At 43.1% G+C, this 19,576-nt stretch overlaps 2 protein-coding genes across 6 annotated transcripts in view; both read left to right on the forward strand.

Annotated features, from left to right (window-relative positions):
* Positions 1 to 9,614, forward strand: part of LOC139553732 (connector enhancer of kinase suppressor of ras 3-like) — a 72,628-nt gene extending 63,014 nt beyond the window's left edge. For all 3 annotated transcript variants that reach the window (XM_071366343.1, XM_071366342.1, XM_071366344.1), the window contains 9 exons: positions 487 to 526; positions 1,014 to 1,183; positions 1,644 to 1,717; positions 1,881 to 1,952; positions 2,049 to 2,110; positions 2,276 to 2,397; positions 2,928 to 3,279; positions 8,069 to 8,259; positions 8,461 to 9,614. In XM_071366343.1, coding sequence (XP_071222444.1) covers positions 487 to 526; positions 1,014 to 1,183; positions 1,644 to 1,717; positions 1,881 to 1,952; positions 2,049 to 2,110; positions 2,276 to 2,397; positions 2,928 to 3,279; positions 8,069 to 8,259; positions 8,461 to 8,667 — 1,290 coding nt within the window. In that variant the 3' untranslated portion in view covers positions 8,668 to 9,614. The remainder of the gene's footprint in view (positions 1 to 486; positions 527 to 1,013; positions 1,184 to 1,643; positions 1,718 to 1,880; positions 1,953 to 2,048; positions 2,111 to 2,275; positions 2,398 to 2,927; positions 3,280 to 8,068; positions 8,260 to 8,460) is intronic.
* Positions 9,615 to 9,709: 95 nt separating this feature from the next.
* The window catches only part of LOC139553731 (SR-related and CTD-associated factor 8-like), an 86,176-nt gene continuing 76,309 nt past the window's right edge, over positions 9,710 to 19,576 (forward strand). The window contains exons 1-3 of one of the 3 annotated variants that reach the window (XM_071366341.1): positions 9,779 to 9,944; positions 16,016 to 16,099; positions 17,965 to 18,053. Coding sequence is in view for 1 of the 3 variants with exons in the window: in XM_071366339.1 (XP_071222440.1) it covers positions 9,915 to 9,944; positions 16,016 to 16,099 (114 nt within the window). In the remaining 2 variants the exon portion in view is untranslated. Of the gene's footprint in view, positions 9,945 to 16,015; positions 16,100 to 17,961; positions 18,054 to 19,576 lie in introns of all 3 variants that reach the window. The other 2 variants (XM_071366340.1, XM_071366339.1) reach the window with 2 other exon arrangements.

Below are 19,576 nucleotides of genomic sequence, written 5' to 3' on the forward strand. Positions count from 1 at the left end.
ATGTGAAATCCATAGATTAGGGGAAAATTAATTTATTTAAATTGACTGATTTCCTCATATGAACTGTAACTCAGGAAAATCTTTGAAATTGTTGCATGTTGAGTTTATATTTTTATTCGGTATATATGAACAGTAAGTTATTTGATTTCTTGTAAATACCACATTTAGAATTTGTAAGTCGCTCTGGATAAGAGCGTCTGCTAAATGACTTAAATGTAAATGTAGAATATCAGAGAGAGAAGGAGAAAGAGAATGAAAACATGAAAGAGACAGAACAGGATGTTCGAGAGCGAGAATGCACACAAGTTAGCAACAAATAATTATGTTCGAGAGAGACATATGTGCCACTGTTGGTGTGAAACAGGATGTTCCAGAGACTATATTTGAGGTAGTTGGGTGAGGGACTGTCTGATCGAGCACTACCTTCAATCACCCATCTCCTGAACTAGTGATTATCTGACCTCTTACTACCTTCTGTTCTCCAAGGTTTCCCTGAGACAGAAGTCCAGGAGGAAGACTCGAGGAGGTAAATTGTTATCCAGGCCTGATTCTGCTGCTTGCTGTTTGTGCGGCTCAATTGTAATTTGGCCCCTTGATGTGGGCGTGTGTGAAGTGACAGGATGATTAGAGTGTGTGTGTGTGTGTGTGTGTGTGTGTGGAGGGTTGTGTTGCAAATGCTTTAAGACAAGGCTCAGCAAGAGAGCCCAGTATTATTAGCCTTCTGTTCATGGGCAGTTACTGTATGCTGAGCAGTCTGCTTCATTGTGTGTGATATAATCCTTTGGAAGACCTTTTTGACTACTTCCTGTCTGACAACTTACATGTGACACAGGTAGGCTGAAAGTGGTTAAAAGAGATTCTGAATTTGCTGTACATAAAAATAATTTATGAGACCAATCAAAGTGTCGTATTAAAATGCCTGCATTGCAATAGATTGAAATGGAGGGTTTATTGTTGCATCCAACCACGGTGCATGAATTCAGGAACTATCCTCTGTGTGTTTCTATGTTCAGGTAATGTGGCAATGAGCAGGCGGAGGGTCTCGGTTAAAGAGCTGGGGGAATCTGACCACCAGGGCTGGCTCTACAGGAAGAAGGAAGGAAAGGGTTTCCTGGGCTTCAAATGGAAGAAGTACTGGTTTGTGCTGAAGAAGACTTCTCTGTACTGGTACACTAATCCGCTGGTGAGTAACGTTCACCACTTAGCCCGCTACGCTGAGTCATCCTGTCATTGCCACAGCTGCCTGCTGCCTCTCGTCACCATTGGAGTTTGACATGGTGTTTCCTGAAGCTGGAAATGTCAGTGTGTCAGTTTCTTCTACAGAGGCTGATGTGATCTGCATGACTTATTGGCGTGATGAAGGAATTAATAAAGCCTATGTTTACCATGTGTCCAAACAGATTTGAGCGAACTAGAAATTGAGAAAAGGTGACGGGTGTTTCAAGTTTTAATGTCACGTGAACAAGTACAGTGAAATGCCTTTCTTGCCAGCTCTAAACCCAACAATGCAGTAATCAATATCAAGAATTTAAGGTGTTATGAATTAGGTGATGGTGCATGGAATAGTGTTTTTTATTTTTTTATTGCTTTGAAAGGGGAATCCCTTTAATGCTAAGAATCTGTCAATCCGGTCTTATTTTTAGGCAGAGAAAGCAGAGGGATACATTAACCTGACTGACTTCATGATCGACAGAGCATTGGAGTGCAAGAAAAAATTGTAATTAACTTGTTTCTTATTTTACAAAATCATGCTACTGTTGGTGTAAAAATGTCAATGAGTATTCCAAGTAATCATTGACCATTTACTGACCCTTTTTCAGTCTGAGCAGAGTGTGAGTGATTGAACAGTGAGAAAATAAATGTTCACCTCTCTCTTGCAGTGCCATCAAAGCATGTCACCCGCAAGTCATGATGTTTTACTTTGCAGCTGATACCTATGAGGAGATGAACATGTAAGTCACATGAAGTGTCATGTAAGTCAAGTTAAGAGTGTCATCGTAGAAGCAGTGTGAGAAATGTGACCGTCTCTCTCTGTTTGTCTTTTGCAGATGGTTGAATAAGCTTGGGCTCGCTTCAATCCAATATGAATCAGCAGAGAGCAACACTGCTGGTAAGTTTTCATGTTGATCAGTCAGAATCATTCATCATTTATCAGTCAATTCCACCAACTGACTCACTGTTCTTTACTACTATTGCCTCAGTATCACTGCTGATTATTGTTTGTCAAGCGAAGACTGGGGAGTATGTAGCCTAATGGTATTTTGACTCTGTCCAGAGTGCTACAGCGAGGCAAGTGATCACGAGGAGGCTGAGACAGAGGCTCCCCCTCCCCCATACTCAGAGCAGATGAGCCAGGACTCTGCGGATGTGGGTGGTCCACATGGCAGTGGACATCAGGTCAGTAGGCACTGGGTTGTTGAGGAAGCTCTGGTAATTAGGGCTAGGAGTTTTTCCTAACCGTGTGACCTGACCAAGAAACATTTTGGGCCCTAGTTACACTGTGTTGCATTTCTTTCTGCAAAGTGTTGAGCGTTAAAGTGGCACTCCAGTCTTTTCACCTTATTTAACACCTGATTTACTTAACAAAGGCACATCTCAATAGGTGGTCCAGATATGTCATGACATCACAAGTGGGGTCTTTCTTTTGTTATCTATTGCTCCTCAAGCAAGGGGGGAGGCCGATGACATCACAGATTCCCATCAGACCAACTCCTTGAATGCCCTACTCCTTAAAGTTTGCAGTTTTCTAAAAAACATTTTCCTTAATATTTTCCTTAACATATTTTTTTTTTATTACCCTTTTAGTGGGTGTACTTTACTGTATTTATACTTGGGTTATCGCTTTTCAACAGTAAAAGTAAAAAATAATCACTAGAGGACATCTATTAACCCTGCTGAACAACACCCTTTATGTTCATGTCTCCCAGGGTAGCCTCCTTCCCCCATACTCCTTCTCCCCTCCTAGCGAGACCAATGGATCCTTCTCCTCACCTGTCAGCACGATAACATCACAGAGTTCCGTGTCCTCTCTGGCCAAGCATCGTCAGTCCTGGCTGGACCTGGTCTCGCAGGCCTCTCCTGTTGCCGGGGAAACGGTGGTGTGCTCTGTGCAGGTCCACACAAATCGGTCCCCACAGCATCAGGAGAACGAGGGGCCCCTACAGCACCACCAGGAGGCTTCGTCCTTCCAGGACCCCCCAGGGAGCACAGCCAGGGAAGACTTTAACCCCAGGGAGCAGACAGAGGAGTTGGCTGTGCTAGAAATAGGGACAGAAGATGGTGAGGTGGCTTCTTTAGCTGTTTTTTATAAACAATTGTTGACTTAAATATATTAATTAATTAATTGAGAAGGAAAAGGAAAATCCACCCATCTCACAATTTATATGATATTAAGGAAAAGTGAGAGCCGTAGTTGTGCACTTTGGATGCCTTTTGTTCTTATGTTATCAGACCTGTGGATAAGAGAAGTGCAAGTAGACCACACTTCATGTTGCCTCTGGTTGTATAATGTTACAGCTTTGGTCTTTGGGAGCACATTAGAGCTGACAGTAAAAATACACTACGTGACCAAAAGTATGTGGACACCTACACGTCGAACATCTCATTCTAAAATCATGGGAATTAATATGGAGTTGGTACCCTCTTTTGCTGCTATAACAGCCTCCACTCTTCTGGGAAGGCTTTCCACTAGATGTTGGAACATTGCTGCGGGGACTTGCTTCCATTCAGCCACAAGAGCATTAGTGAGGTCGGGCACTGATGTTGGGCGATTAGACCTGGCTCGCAGTCGGCGTTCCAATTCATCCTAAATGTGTTCGATGGAGTTGAGGTCAGGGCTCTGTGCAGGCCAGTCAAGTTTTTCCAAACGGATCTCGACAAAGCATTTCTGTATGGAACTCATTTTGTGCACGGGGACATTGTCATGCTGAAACAGGAAAGGGCCTTCACTAAACTGTTGCCATAAAGTTGGAAGCACAGAATTGTCTAGAATGTAATTGTATGCTGTAGCATTAAGATTTCCCTTCACTGGAACTAAGGGGCATAGCTCGAACCATGAAAACCAACCCCAGTCCATTATTCCTCCACCAAACTATGCATTCGGGCAGGTAGCGTTCTCCTGGCATCCGCCAAACAGATTCGTCCGTCGGACTGCCATCTGGTCAAATGTATCACTCTAGAGAATGCGTTTTCACTTCTCCAGAGTCCAATGGTGGCAAGCTTTACACCACTCCCGCCGACACTTTGCATTGCATGGTGATCTGAGGTTTGTGTGCGGCTGCTCGGCCATGGAAATCCATTTCATGAAGCTCCCAACAAACAGTTCTTCTGCTGACATTGCTTCCAGAGGCAGTTTGGAACTTTGGTAGTGAGTGTTGCAACCGAGGACAGCTGATTTTTACGCGCTTCAGTACTCGGCGGTCCCGCTCTGTGAGCTTGTGTGGCCTACCACTTTGCGGCTGAATAGGTTGTTGCTCCAAGACATTTCCACTTTACAATATTAGCTCTTACAGTGGACCGAGGCAGCTCTAGCAGGTCAGACATTTTACGTACTGACTTGTTAGAAAGGTGGCATCCTATGACGGTGCCACGTTGAAAGTCACTGAGCTCTTCAGTAAGGCCATTCTACTACCGATGTTTGTCTATGGAGATTGCATGGCTGTGCGCTCGATTCTATACACCTGTCAGCAACAGGACATAGCCAAAACAGCAACATAGCCAAATCCACTAATTTGAAGGGGTGTCCACATGTGTATATATATATATATATATATACACAAGGTATGTGCTCATCTGAAGATGTGAGTTAGTCTGCATGTCTGCCTGCACATCCTGCCCTCCTCTTGGAGTTTTTGTTTAATAGATTTGAATACCAAAACATCCAAGTCTTCAAATCAAAATCAAATTTTATTTGTCACGTGCGCCGAATACAACAGACCTTACAGTGAAATGCTTACTTACAGGCTCTAACCAATAGTGCAAAAAAGGTGTTAGGTGAACAATAGGTAAGTAAAGAAATAAAACAACAGTAAAAAGACAGGCTATATACAGTAGCGAGGCTACATACAGACACCGATTAGTCAGGCTGATTGAGGTAGTATGTACATGTGAATATGGTTAAAGTGACTATGCATATATGATGAACAGAGACTAGCAGTAGCGTAAAAGAGGGGTTGGTGGGTGGCGGGACACAATACAGATAGCCTGGTCTGCCAATGTGCGGGAGCACTGGTTGGTCGGCCCAATTGAGGTAGTATGTACATGAATTTATAGTTAAAGTGACTATGCATATATGATAAACAGAGAGTAGTAGCAGTATAAAAAGAGGGTTTGGGGGGGGGGGGGGGGGAACACATGGCAAATAGTCCGGGTAGCCATTTAATTACCTGTTAAGGAGTCTTATGGCTTGGGGGTAAAAACTATTGAGAAGCCTTTTTGTCCTAGACTTGGCACTCAGGTACAGCTTGCCATGCTGTAGTAGAGAGAACAGTCTATGACTGGGGTGGCTGGGGACAATTTTTAGGACCTTCCTCTGACACCGCCTGGTGTAGAGGTCCTGGATGGCAGGCAGCTTAGCCCCAGTGATGTACTGGGCCGTACGCACTACCCTCTGTAGTGCCTTGCGGTCAGAGGCCGAGCAATTGCCATACCAGGCAGTGATGCAACCAGTCAGGATGCTCTCGATGTTGCTGCTGTAGAACCTTTTGAGGATCTCAGGACCCATGCCAAATCTTTTTAGTTTCCTGAGGGGGAATAGGCTTTGTCGTGCCCTCTTCATGACTGTCTTGGTGTGTTTGGACCATTCTAGTTTGTTGTTCATGTAGACACAGAGTAACTTGAAGCTCTCAATCTGCTCCACTACAGGCCTGTCGATAAGAATGGGGGCGTGCTCGGTCCTCCTTTTCCTGTAGTCCACAATCATCTCCTTAGTCTTGGTTACGTTGAGGGATAGGTTGTTATTCTGGCACCACACGGCCAGGTCTCTGACCTCCTCCATATAGGCTGTCTCATCGTTGTCTGTGATCAGGCCTACCACTGTTGTGTCTTCAAACTTAATGATGGTGTTGGAGTCGTGCCTGGCCATGCAGTCGTGGGTGAACAGGGAGTACAGGAGGGGACTGAGCACGCACCCCTGTGGAGCTCCAGTGTTGAGGATCAGCGTGGCAGATGTGTTGCTACCTACCCTCACCACCTGGGGGCGGCCCGTCAGGAAGTCCAGGAGTTGCAGAGGGAGGTGTTTAGTCCCAGGAACCTTAGCTTAGTGATGAGCTTTGAGGGTACTATGGTGTTGAACGCTGAGCTGTAGTCAATGAATAGCATTCTCACATAAGTTTTCCTTTTGTCCAGGTGGGAAAGGGCAGTGTGGAGTGCAATAGAGATTGCATCATCTGTGGATCTGTTTGGGCGGTATGCAAATTGGAATGGGTCTAGGGTTTCTGGGATGATGGTGTTTCAAAGCACTTCATGGCTATGGACGTGAGTGCTACGGGTCTGTAGTTATTTAGGCAGGTTGCCTTTGTGTTCTTGGGCACAGGGACTATGGTGGTCTGCTTGAAACATGTTGGTATTACAGACTCAATCAGGGACATGTTGAAAATGTCAGTGGAGACACCTGCCAGTTGGTCAGCACATGCCCGGAGCACACGTCCTGGTAATCCATCTGGCCCCTCATTCTTGTGTATGTTGACCTGTTTAAAGGTCTTACTCACGTCGGCTACGGAGAGCATGATCACACAGTCGTCCGGAACAGCTGATGCTCTCATGCATGCGTCAGTGTTGCTTGCCTCGAAGCAAGCATAGAAGTGATATAGCTCGTCTGGTAGGCTTGTGTCACTGGGAAGCTCGCAGCTGTGCTTCCCTTTGTAGTCTGTAATAGTTTGCAAGCCCTGCCACATAAGACGAGCGTTGGAGTCGGTGTAGTATGATTCAATCTTAGTCCTGTATTGACGCTTTGTCTGTGATGGTTCGTCGCAGTGCATAGCAGGATTTCTTGTAAACTTCCGGGTTAGAGTCCAGCATCTTGAAAGCGGCAGCTCTACCCTTTAGCTCAGTACGGATGTTGCCTGTAATCCATGGCTTCTGGTTGGGGTATGTACGTACTGTCACTGTTGGGACGACGTCCTCGATGCACTTATTGATAAAGCCAGTGACTGATGTGGTGTGCTCCTCAATGCCATCGGAAGAATCCCAGAACATGTTCCAGTCTGTGATAGGAAAACAGTCCTGTAGCTTAGCATCTGCGTCATCTGACCACTTTTTTATAGACCGAGTCACTGGTACTTGCTGCTTTAGTTTTTGCCTTTTAAGCAGGAATCGGGAGGATAGAGTTGTGGTCGGATTTACCAAATGAAGGGCGAGGGAGAACTTTGTACGCGTGCGTCTCTGTGTTTGGAGTACAGGTGATCTACAATTTTTTTCCTTCTGGTTGCACATTTAACATGTTGATAGAAATTTGGTAGAACTTATTTAAGTTTCCCTGCATTAAAGTCCCCGGCCACTAGGAGCGCCGCCTCTGGGTGAGTGGTTTCCTGTTTGCTTATTTCCTTATACAGCTGAATCAGTGCGGTCTTAGTGCCAGAATCTGTCTGTGGTGGTAAATAAACAGCCACGAAAAGTGGCTGTTTATCGTCCTGTTTTCGCAGTTTTGGATAAGAATCACAGAAGGTTGGTGGCACCTTAATTGGGGAGAATGGGCTCGTAGTCATAACTGGAGCGGAATAAGTGGAATGGTATCAAACACATAGTTTCCAGGTGTTTGATGCCATTCCATTTGCTCCGTTCCGGCCATTATTATGAGCCGTTCTCCCCTCAGCAGCCTCCTGTGCTAAGAATACAGTACATTTTCTAATGACTGTCAATTAACCAGTTGGAAAAAAAGATTAACCGAAGCAGTTATAGTCAAAACTATGTAAATACTGTCAATGAGCTTTAAATCACTTAATATTCTGTTTAACCATTTTTGATTAAGGAAATTGATCCCAAACCTCATCTTTTGGGATTTTTGTGAAGTAGTAATATATCAATATTCTTCTGCTGAAATGTGAAGTTGTCCATTGTATTATTCTTGCAGTGAACCACGAAGCCTCGTCTGATGAGATGGAGAGATTGTACATCCACCTCAAACAGGCCAGCCTCTCTCCCATAGGAGACCGCAAACCATCCACCAAGAGGGACTTCAGAGCCTCCTTTATAAAGCGATGCAAAAACCAGGACATTAACGAGAAACTGCATCTCATCAGGACCCTCAACAGCACGCTAAAGGTACATCTGCCAACTTGACTAGAATTATTGTATGCTTTTGTTTTGATCAGTTTATCACCACATAGGTGGCAGTATCAAATTGTTGTCCTTGTTTTCTGTACTAATTGTATGTGCTGTTTATGTGTCATTTTGAATAGTATTGCAAGTATTGAGACCCTTGAGCATAGTTACACTCTCTCTCTCTCTTCCCCTTTGACTCAGGCCAAGGAGGCAGACCTGTTGACCATCGAGCAGGTGCTGTCAGACCCTGACCTCACCTCGCCCAGATTCAGGGAATGGAAAGAGGCCAACACACCTTTGCTCCAGGAGATCTGTCTCAAGCATGTACACCAGGTGGCAGCACAGGTAGAGCCTTCCGCAGCAGCAGCCAATGCCATCGCTGTCTCCTTTGTGGAGACCAGTTTATAAGGGAGTAGGATGAAGTTGCCCCTAAACACTGATCTAATGTCAGTTTTGAGTTTCTCCCACTAATGCTTATTAATAGGATTTGGGATGGATGAGCTGATTGTGGACCTGTGCCTAAGGGCAACTTTTACTCAGAGTTTTATAAGACTCATTGCCATTGTCTACCCATAACCCAGTAGCACTAATAGTTGTACTTAGGCTGTGTTTTTATCAAACTACATACAATAGGAAGCAGCTCATGTTGTCTTGCCACTAAGTGGACTCATGATAAGAATAGTGTATTTAAAAAAAAAAAAAAGTTCTTAAATGGAGTATGTGCAAACATTTGGTTGATTGGATTTAATTATATGGCTTTATATTGTTAATGTTGTTGTAATTTATCTTTTTATGTTTAGAGATCTAACAAAATTATGTTTCAATGTGTACAGTATTTGTGTTTGCTTGTTTTTGTGTTATTTTAAGTAGTGAGTGATGGAACATTGGGTACATGTGAACCATCTCTCAGAAAATGTATTTCCAAGTGTTTATTTTGCAACATGATCAGTAGCCCATAGGACAAGGTTTTATTTTCTAATAGTTTTACTAACAGTGCCACAGACATGCACTAGTACTGCCTTGACTAGTACTGTGACTTAGACTGTTATCTTGTTTACATTAGGATCATGATACTGTTGTGGGTTTGCCTGGATACATTTTCATTGAACATTGCTGTATGTGATAGATGTTACATTCAGATCCATGGAGATGTTGTTATGCAATCATAACATTTTGTGCCAGCAACAATTCATCATGAATTGTAATTTAGATGATTTAGCTGTGTGGTAAATATTTTAAATACAATAATTGTACATAAGTGTAAGGTGTGTACAATTCTATATTTTCATTGGTCAATTATCATTAATTGCCTGTAAGAGTATTAAAGCGTTTAAATGCTCTGCGTTATAAATATATTTGTGTCTTTGTATTTTATTCCTCTGACAGAGTGTGCTTATTTGAATAAACTATCGGGGTGTTATAGGATTTGTTGGCCACGAGTCGTCGCCAATTACTTTCATTTGTCTACTGGACCTGCAATGCCAGTGTGTGACACTTGGGTTCGCTGGTTTCTGTGTACTGTTCGTATTGGATTTCGTTGTAGTTGTGCGCCATATTGGCAATCTCCTCCATCTCACCAAGCCAGAGCATGTATGCATCAAGCCGGTTGTTGAGAACAATATAAACATTTTACAGCGAACCCAAAATACAACACCATGGAGTCAGTCAAAGCATTCAACGACGAGGTTTGTGTGATTTCCCCCCCATTTCAATGGAAGTGACTGTTAGCGAATTGTATGATTGGCGTCAAGTAGAAAATGGGGAGAAGGGCAACGAAATACAAGGCCTCATCTTTTCAGTAGACACGGTTTGCTTCGCCTATGAATATTCACCACCCATTTAGTATTTGTACGTGTAAGCGAAGCTATATCGTAATTTGGTCAGAAATAACTATGCTAAATTAAGCGAACTGTAGCTAGGTACTGTACCAACTACTGTACTGTTAGCCACATTGCAATCTGGCAGAGTGCGCCAAGAATGTTTAGCTAACGTTAGTTAGCTGACGTAATAGCTAAACTCACTCAGCGAAGCTAACTCAAACAGCTAGCTACAACCCGTGTACACCGCCCAATCTTATTTAGTTAACTAGTTAATTTATTACCTGTCACATTCAACTGTAAAGGTTTGCTGGCGAGCTAACTAACAATGTTAGCCAAGCTATGCCTAGCAAAGCCGGGTAAAACGGCTAACGTTAGCTAGGTAGCTAATGTTATGTTTTAGCGTGGTGGCCGTGTGCAGTAAACCAATAATTTACTTTGTATGACTAGGTACCTACACTATATGTAGTAAGTTAGCAAATATATTTGGTTCCAAACGTATTTTGCTTGGACATCGCGCGTGCGCCAGCGCCTTGCCAGTTTGCGCACACATTTCGTGCAGCCAAGTGGTCGAGTCAATTCGTCTGACTGGTATGTAGTAATTAGATGGGACTTCTGGTTTCTCAAGTCCCAACTTCACATTTTCCTTATTCTTCTACACGCTACTCGTTTTACACAATTTAAACTGGAAACAAAATTCAAACTTTAAAATGTGCAGACTGGTCTGGAATAGTGTGCTTGCAAACAACGTTTTGATATTTATACATTTTAAACACTTTCTTTGTCCATCATTAACTTTAATAGGACTTTTTTCAACATGTTAAAGCTCCACATTGTTACATAATCACTTCCAACACTCACTGTAAACAATGTAACTTTTGACTCGTCAGCTTTGATCACTTTGCAATCGATTTAGACAAAAAGTTAGAGCATTTGAAATGAAAAAAACGTTACAGCTGTTTAAGTAACCGCATCAACATTTTCTCTAACTACAGTGCATTAGGAAAGTATTCAGACCCCATGACTTTTTCCACATTTTGTTACTTCACAGCCTTATTCTGAAATATATACACTGCTCAAAAAAATAAAGGGAACACTTAAACAACACAATGTAACTCCAAGTCAATCACACTTCTGTGAAATCAAACTGTCCACTTAGGAAGCAACACTGATTGACAATAAATTTCACATGCTGTTGTGCAAATGGAATAGACAAAAGGTGGAAATTATAGGCAATTAGCAAGACACCCCCAAAAAAGGAGTGATTCTGCAGGTGGTGACCACAGACCACTTCTCAGTTCCTATGCTTCCTGGCTGATGTTTTGGTCACTTTTGAATGCTGGCGGTGCTCTCACTCTAGTGGTAGCACGAGACGGAGTCTACAACCCACACAAGTGGCTCAGGTAGTGCAGCTCATCCAGGATGGCACATCAATGCGAGCTGTGGCAAGAAGGTTTGCTGTGTCTGTCAGCGTAGTGTCCAGAGCATGGAGGCGCTACCAGGAGACAGGCCAGTACATCAGGAGACGTGGAGGAGGCCGTAGGAGGGCAACAACCCAGCAGCAGGACCGCTATCTCCGCCTTTGAGCAGGAGGAGCACTGCCAGAGCCCTGCAAAATGACCTCCAGCAGGCCACAAATGTGCATGTGTCTGCTCAAACGGTCAGAAACGGACTCCATGAGGGTGGTATGAGGGCCCGACATCCACAGGTGGGGGTTGTGCTTACAGCCCAACACCGTGCAGGACGTTTGGCATTTGCCAGAGAACACCAAGATTGGCAAATTCGCCACTGGCGCCCTGTGCTCTTCACAGATGAAAGCAGGTTCACTGAGCACATGTGACAGACGTGACAGAGTCTGGAGACGCCGTGGAGAACGTTCTGCTGCCTGCAACATCCTCCAGCATGACCGGTTTGGCGGTGGGTCAGTCATGGTGTGGGGTGGCATTTCTTTGTAGGGCCGCACAGCCCTCCATGTGCTCGCCAGAGGTAGCCTGACTGCCATTAGGTACCGAGATGAGATCCTCAGAGCCCTTGTGAGACCATATGCTGACACATGCACATTTGTGTCCTGCTGGAGGTCATTTTGCAGGGCTCTGGCAGTGCTCCTCCTGCTCAAAGGCGGAGGTAGCGGTCCTGCTGCTGGGTTGTTGCCCTCCTACAGCCTCCTCCACGTCTCCTGATGTACTGGCCTGTCTCCTGGTAGCGCGTCCATGCTCTGGACACTACGCTGACAGACACAGCAAACCTTCTTGCCACAGCTCGCATTGATGTGCCATCCTGGATGAGCTGCACTACCTGAGCCACTTGTGTGGGTTGTAGACTCCGTCTCATGCTACCACTAGCGTGAGAGCACCGCCAGCATTCAAAAGTGACCAAAACATCAGCCAGGAAGCATAGGAACTGAGAAGTGGTCTGTGGTCACCACCTGCCGAACCACTCCTTTATTGGGGGTGTCTTGCTAATTGCCTATAATTTCCACCTTTTGTCTATTCCATTTGCACAACAGCATGTGACATTTATTGTCAATCAGTGTTGCTTCCTAAGTGGACAGTTTGATTTCACAGAAGTGTGATTGACTTGGAGTTACATTGTGTTGTTTAAGTGTTCCCTTTATTTTTTTGAGCAGTGTATATTTTATCAATCTAAACACAATGCTCCATGATGACAAAGCAGACACATGTAGTTAGTGCTATCCGGGATCCATGGGACATCCTTAACCTCCACCATAACCCTTATCTAACCCTAACCATTTTAAATGTCATATCCAATAGGGTATGGACCTCCCAAGAATCCCAGTTGGACCAATAACTGCCATGGTTGGAACTGAATTAAATATCACAAAACTATGCTCGTACGCCTAATTGGTAGGATTTGTTAGGCCCAAGTGCCAAGCAAAACACCGACTGGACTTAACCGGGTGCATTCTGAAAGTATTCAGACCCTTTGACCTTTTCTACATTTTGTTACGTTACAGCCTTACTCTAAAATGGATTAAATAGTTTCCCCCATCATTAATCTACACACAATACCCCATAATGACAAAATAAAAACAGGTTTTTATACATTTTTACAAATGTATAAAAAAAAATATCACATTTACATAAGTATTCAGACCCTTTCGTCAGTGATTAAGTCCTTGAGTCTTCTTGTGTATGACGCTACATGCTTGGTATTTGGGGATTTTTTTAAATCCCAGCCTCCGTCATCGCAGGAGGTCTTTTGCCTTTTGGTAGGCCGTCATTGTAAATAAGAATTTGTTCTTAACTGACTAACCTAGTTAAAGGTTAAATAAAATAAAAGATAATCTCAAGGTTGGATGGGGGGGGGGGCGTCGCTGCACAGCTATTTTCAGGTCTCCCCAGAGATGTATGATCGGGTTCACGTCCGTGCTATGGCTGGGCCAGTCAAGGACATTCAGAGACTTGTCCTGAAGCCACTAGTGCGTTGTCTTGGCTGAGTGCTTAGGGTCGTTGTTCTGTTGGAAGGTGAGCATTCGCCCCAGTCTGAGGTCCGGAGCGCTGTGGAGCAGATTTTCATCAAGGACCTCTGTACTTTGCTCTATTCATCTTCTCCTCGATCCTGACTAGTCTCCCAGTCGCTGAAAAACCTCCCCACAGCAGGGTGCTGCCACCACCATGCTTCACCGTAGGGATGGTGCGAGGTTTCCCCCAGATGTGAAGCTTGGCATTCAGACCAAAGAGTTGAATCATCAGACCAGAGAATCTTGTTTCTCATGGTCAGAGTCTTTTAGGTATTTTGGTGAACTCCAACTCCTTTCCAAATCATGTCCAAGTTGTAGAAACACCTCAAGGATGATCAATGGAAACAGGACGCACCGGTGCTCAATTTCGAGTCTCATAGCTAAGGGTCTGAATACTTATGTTTAACATTTATTTTTATTTAACCTTTATTTAATTAGGCAAGTCAGTTAAGAACAAATCCTTATTCACAATGACTGCCGAACCCGGACGATGCTGGGCCGATTGTGCGCCGCCCTATGGGACTCCCAATCACGGCCAGATGTGATGCAGCCTGGATTCCAACTAGGGACTGCAGTGGACGCCTTTTGCACTGAGATGCAGTGCCCTAGACCGCTCCGCCACTCGGCGGATAATAAAAAAAACATTAGCTACAATTTCGAAAAAAAATTACATTTTTGCTTTGTCATTATAGGGTATTGTGTGTAGATTGAGGGGAAACTAATAATTTAATACATTTTAGAATAAGGCTGTAAGGTAACAAAATGTGGAAAAAGTCAAGGGGTCTGAATTCTTTCTGAATGCACTGTATTTTTAAACACTGCTGTTTTGACCACTCTAACAAGTCAGACAAACTCCTCTACTTCACTGCTGTTCAAATCTGGCTTTTGAACAAAAATATCTTCTACCAATAAAAAGTTCCAGGTGTTTGTAGGAGTTTAGAGTGACGAAAAAATAAGCTAGCTAATGTCAGCTAACAGCTTTCTTATGTCTCATCATTGAGCAACTCAGGCGGAGCTGTTGCAAAGGATACTCTCACAAACTTAGAGTAGAGGGTTACAACTGTTTGTCGGAGTTTAGAGTGACGAAAAGCACCTAGCTAACGTCAACTAACACCTCTCTCATATCGCGTCATTAAGCAGCCCTTGCGATGGATACCGATGTATTTCAATGGCAAAAAGAGGGCCATATACTAGAATTGTAAACTAATCTAAAATTCTAGATCTCCTGTTTCACCGCTTAAGCTATTAACTCCAAACTAACGCTCTCTACTCAGATTGCTTGTCAAAATATTTTTGATGCTGTATATAATTTAACTATAAGCTTTTAAAGTTTGCATAAATTAACATGCGTTTGAATGAGAACCACAGGAATACAGAGGTAGCAATTCATAAAATAACTCACCAACAGTCAATCTTGAACTGTTCAAGCTAGGGACACCAAACCAACTTTCACATGTTCAGACTATCCCAACTTAACACGTTTTCCAGACTATCCTATATAAATGTGCATAAATTAGCATAACATAACCCACCAACAGTAACCTCGAACCGTTCAAGCTTGATACAGCAAACCAACTTTAATATGTTCAGGCTATCCTAACTTTTCATCTACCTACTTTTTCAAATATACCCAGTCACCAACACTACCACTACTATGACATTTTTCAAAACCATAAATACTTTAATACGGCTTTGCTTTAAATAGTAAAGTTTAAATAGTAAAGTAACTACCACTTTAATTTTTTTTATTTTAAAGTGGTAAAGGAAGTCCCACTAATTGTACATCATGTACAATTACCATCTAGTTCACACACAGACCTGTTATTGCTCAATCTCGTGTGAACTTACCTTAACTAACTTATCTAGTTAAGAACTCTATAGCAATAATGCATGTCTAAACTAGTCCTACAGTGCACAATTCAACTGGTGTGACAAGTTAACTTGGCTAGCTTGCTAGTAAGCTAGCACTCGATAGCTAGATACTCATGATCTGGATAGCGGACATGCAAAATTAGGACTGATGTTGCAACAAGCCTTACAAATGGCGATGTGGCCACATGACATGGTGTGCCTGTGTAGAATTACATAACATGAACCATTAAATCGGATACCATTGACAACATACAGAAAATTAAAAGATCAGCATCATCCCCAATAGTATCAACACACAAACTACTTTTTCAGCTACTGAAAAAAACAAGTAAATAGACTGGAGGCTATTTCTTGATTGATCTTTGTGTTCATAATAAAGGAAGCCCTAAGTGTCTTCAAACACTTTGACTACACTCCTTCCCTGGCCTATGTAGCCTACTGTACAAACTCTTCAAATGCATTTCAAGTTAAATATTTGCCATTTCTCTGAAGCCTTAGCCCTGACAATTGTTTCTTGTCTGATTTAATGACTGTATATTATATTAGATGTTTAAAAGGTTTGTTTCCATCGCTTTTTGTCTTTCAGCTCTACTCTCTGAATGAGTACAAACCTCCGATCTCCAAGGCCAAGATGACCAATATTACCAAGTCTGCAATAAAAGCAATAAAAGTAAGTATGTAGAAATGAATGAAAAGAGACAGAGTTGGGGTGATCGCGGACAGGGAGCATCTCTCCCAGCCATACAATGAATAGGTTGCAATCAATCCTTGTCTTACCTTAACTAACTAAGCTCCTAGTCGTTCTGACATGTTCATGCAATGCACTCTGGTTCATTTGCATAAACTGATTAAACCCAATCTCTAGAAGTAATACAAATGTCAGCCGGTGTGTTTGGGAGTTTACCGGTCGTCCTATTCACTCTAACCAAAAGATATGTAGATAACACTTTAAGCCATTTATTTTTTATAAATTAAGCACCTTTTTGTCAGACTGACCAATTCTGTGTCATTTGTATTTGATAACACTAATTTCAAAATGCGTCATAAACTGTGCTGTCACTAACGCTGGTATAACATGCTTATAATTAGGACTGATGAAATACAGTTGAAGGTGCCACTGAAGAATGGGCCTCAATTTTGATCATTCCGTTTGAAGTGGTAGCCACTTACCAGTAGCTACGTAGATAAGCTAAATGTTTTGGTTGGTAATGGAGAGGTTGTTACACTTTTCCTGTGACCATGCCATTTTTCTCCAACTGAGAGCACTAACCCTAACCCTAATTATAATAGTGTGCTACTGTCAGGTGTTGTTGGCAGTACTTAAACTCCAACTCGTGTTCGCCACGGCGCAAACATCGTTCTCAAATAGAAGCGATTGTATTTTCTTATGCTAGATAATAACTTACTTCTGCTGTCTGAGTTAACAAGAGCATGAATAAAACACCAGGACGGGTGAACTGATGAGTGCTTCAATAGGCCTAAATCACAACCTTATTTCTCATGAGATCTCACCTTTTATGGTATCTGTTCAAGTCCTCTTTTGTTTCCTTTCCATACTGGTATGACAGACGGTGCCTAATGCTGATTACTAGAAATGGGTGGAAACACTAGTGTAAGCATATTCTAGCTTGACATGCAGATTGATGCTGATAAGCTGCTTCTCTTTGATTGGACATTTCATATACCCTCATAAGCTTTGATGGTAGATTGTGTTGCCAGCTCCTGCCCAGCTATACTTTGATAACTCATCTGTGAAGTTAGTTAGTGCCTGTGGTGTGAGCCCAGACACCACAGGATGTGTGTTGCTCTCTGAATGGAGAGACAACCAGTTGACAGGCTCTCCTGGGTTTTGCATGGCATGTTAGACAGTAGGAGTAGCTTTTCACTTTGGGGGGCATCATCTATTGCAGAGCATTTCTCAAACTTCTACCAAAAACAAACACAGGCAATGAACATACAGGAGACAGAGGAGAAAAGGGAGATGAACATAGCATCAACTTTGGAAATGTAGTCCCAACACAAAATATGCTTTCTTTTTTGTATTGACTACAATCTAAGAAGGATGTCCTCTTCCTAAGAGCTCCCATACTTTCACAGTGCTAGTAATTCACTGCTGGCTGAAACCTTGAACCAAACTCCTTCATAGTAGTCATCTGTATGCATCCTAATCAATCATCTCCTGGGTAGTTACACTTAAACAGAAAGAATCCTTGACTTTCAAGTCATAGACCAGTCTTACAAAGACATCTTATCGCTAAAATAATCTTATCGCTCGTTGCCTTTTCCATCTTTCCAATGTCTTTCGCTATACCTCTCGCAGATCTCTCTCAGTCTCTATGAACAGCTCCTTTACCTTTTAACAACGGATAACAAAATAAGCTGTACCACGATGAAGTGCCTTGCTAACCACTTTTGGGGATGGTCAATCAATGTTTATTTTTTTAGTGTTTCTGAATCTGTACGAATTAGTGTGATCTTGGTGTTGCTGTGCCTGTGTTGCCTGTGAATAACTCCTGTTTCCCCTTCCCTCAGCAGCTCTCGCAGCTCCCCCAAAGCACTGAAAGTGAAGCAGGAGGATGGGGTGGAGAGAGTAACAGAGATAAGGGAACCCCTAACCAGCTTAGGTAGGAGATGGGCTGTTTCAAACAAGGAACATGGAAGAAGCCAAACCAAGGAGACACAAATGTCTCCCTCATAGAGAGAGCTTGGGATGGCTGGGGCGCTCTTGGCTCCTCGAGTCCCTGCTCTCTACCCCAGCAACACTTTCTCTTTTCTCTGGCTTTCATACGTGGTTCAGTTCTGACTGAGGTAGAACAGAGTTGAATAGACCGAGCTGTTTCGGGCTCTTTTTAAGTTGTTTGAACTTGAAAAGTTGTCCATCAGTGTTCTGTCTGTAGTGTAGGCTAAATAATGTTATGCGGGTGTCTGAGTTAAACTGCCCAGCTATTGTTTCCCCCCTTCTTTAGAGTCTATTAGGCCAAGGTGGACTAAGAACGGTATCTTATTTGAAATCCTGTTACTAATGCAAAGTAGCTGTTTGAAGCCATGCATTGCACAGTGGTGGTGGTCACCGTTGGCATCAGGACAATACTGCAGATGAAGGGGAAGTTTTATCACTGACAGATGAAACATGTTGTTAGTTCTCCATGAGTAATGATACAGTGCCTTCGGAAAGTATTCAAACACCTTGACTTTTTCCACATTTTGCTACGTTACAGCCTTATTCTGAAATCTACACACAATACCCTGTAATGGCAAAGCGAAAACAGGTTTTTGGAAATGTTTGCAAATGTATAATATATATATATTTTTTGATACCTTATTTACATAGGTATTCAGACCCTTTGCTATTAGACTCGAAATTGAGCTCAGGTGCATCCTGTTTCCATTGATCTTCCTTGAGATGTTTCTACAACTTGATTGGAGTCCGTCTGTTGTAAATTCAATTGATTGGAGATGATTTGGAAAGGCACACACCTGTCTATATAAGGTCCCACAGTTGACAGTGCATGTCAGAGCAAAAACCATGCCATGAGGTCGAAGGAATTGTCTGTAGAGCTCCGAGACACGATTGTGTCGAGGCACAGATCTGGGGAAGGGTACCAAAAAATGTCTGCAGCATTGAAGGTCCCCAAGAACATAGTGGTCTCCGTCATTCTTAAATGGAAGGAGTTTGGAACCACCAAGACTCTTCCTAGAGTCGGCCAATCGGGGTAGAAGGGAGGTGACCAAGAACCCGATGGTCACTCTGACAGAGCTCCAGAGTTCCTCAGTGGCGATGGGAGAATCTTCCAGAAGAACAACCATCTCTGCAGCACTCCACCAATCAGTTCTTTATGGTAGAGTGGCCAGGCGGAAGCCACTCCTCAGTTAAAGGCAAATGACAGCCCACTTGGAGTTTGCTAAAAGGCACCTACAGACTCTGACCATGAGAAACAAGATTATCTGGTCTGATGAAACCAAGATTCAACTTTTTGGCCTGAATGCCAAGTGTCACGTCTGTAGGAAACCTGGCACCATCCCTATGGTGAAGCGTGGTGGTGGCAGAATCATTCTGTGGGGAGGTTTTTCAGCGGCATGGACTGGGAGACTAGTCAGACTCAAGGGAAAGATGAACGGAGCAATGTACAGAGAGATCCTTGATGAA

The sequence above is a fragment of the Salvelinus alpinus genome, chromosome 25, assembly GCF_045679555.1.
Source record: "Salvelinus alpinus chromosome 25, SLU_Salpinus.1, whole genome shotgun sequence".
In the NCBI taxonomy this organism is placed as follows: domain Eukaryota; kingdom Metazoa; phylum Chordata; class Actinopteri; order Salmoniformes; family Salmonidae; genus Salvelinus; species Salvelinus alpinus.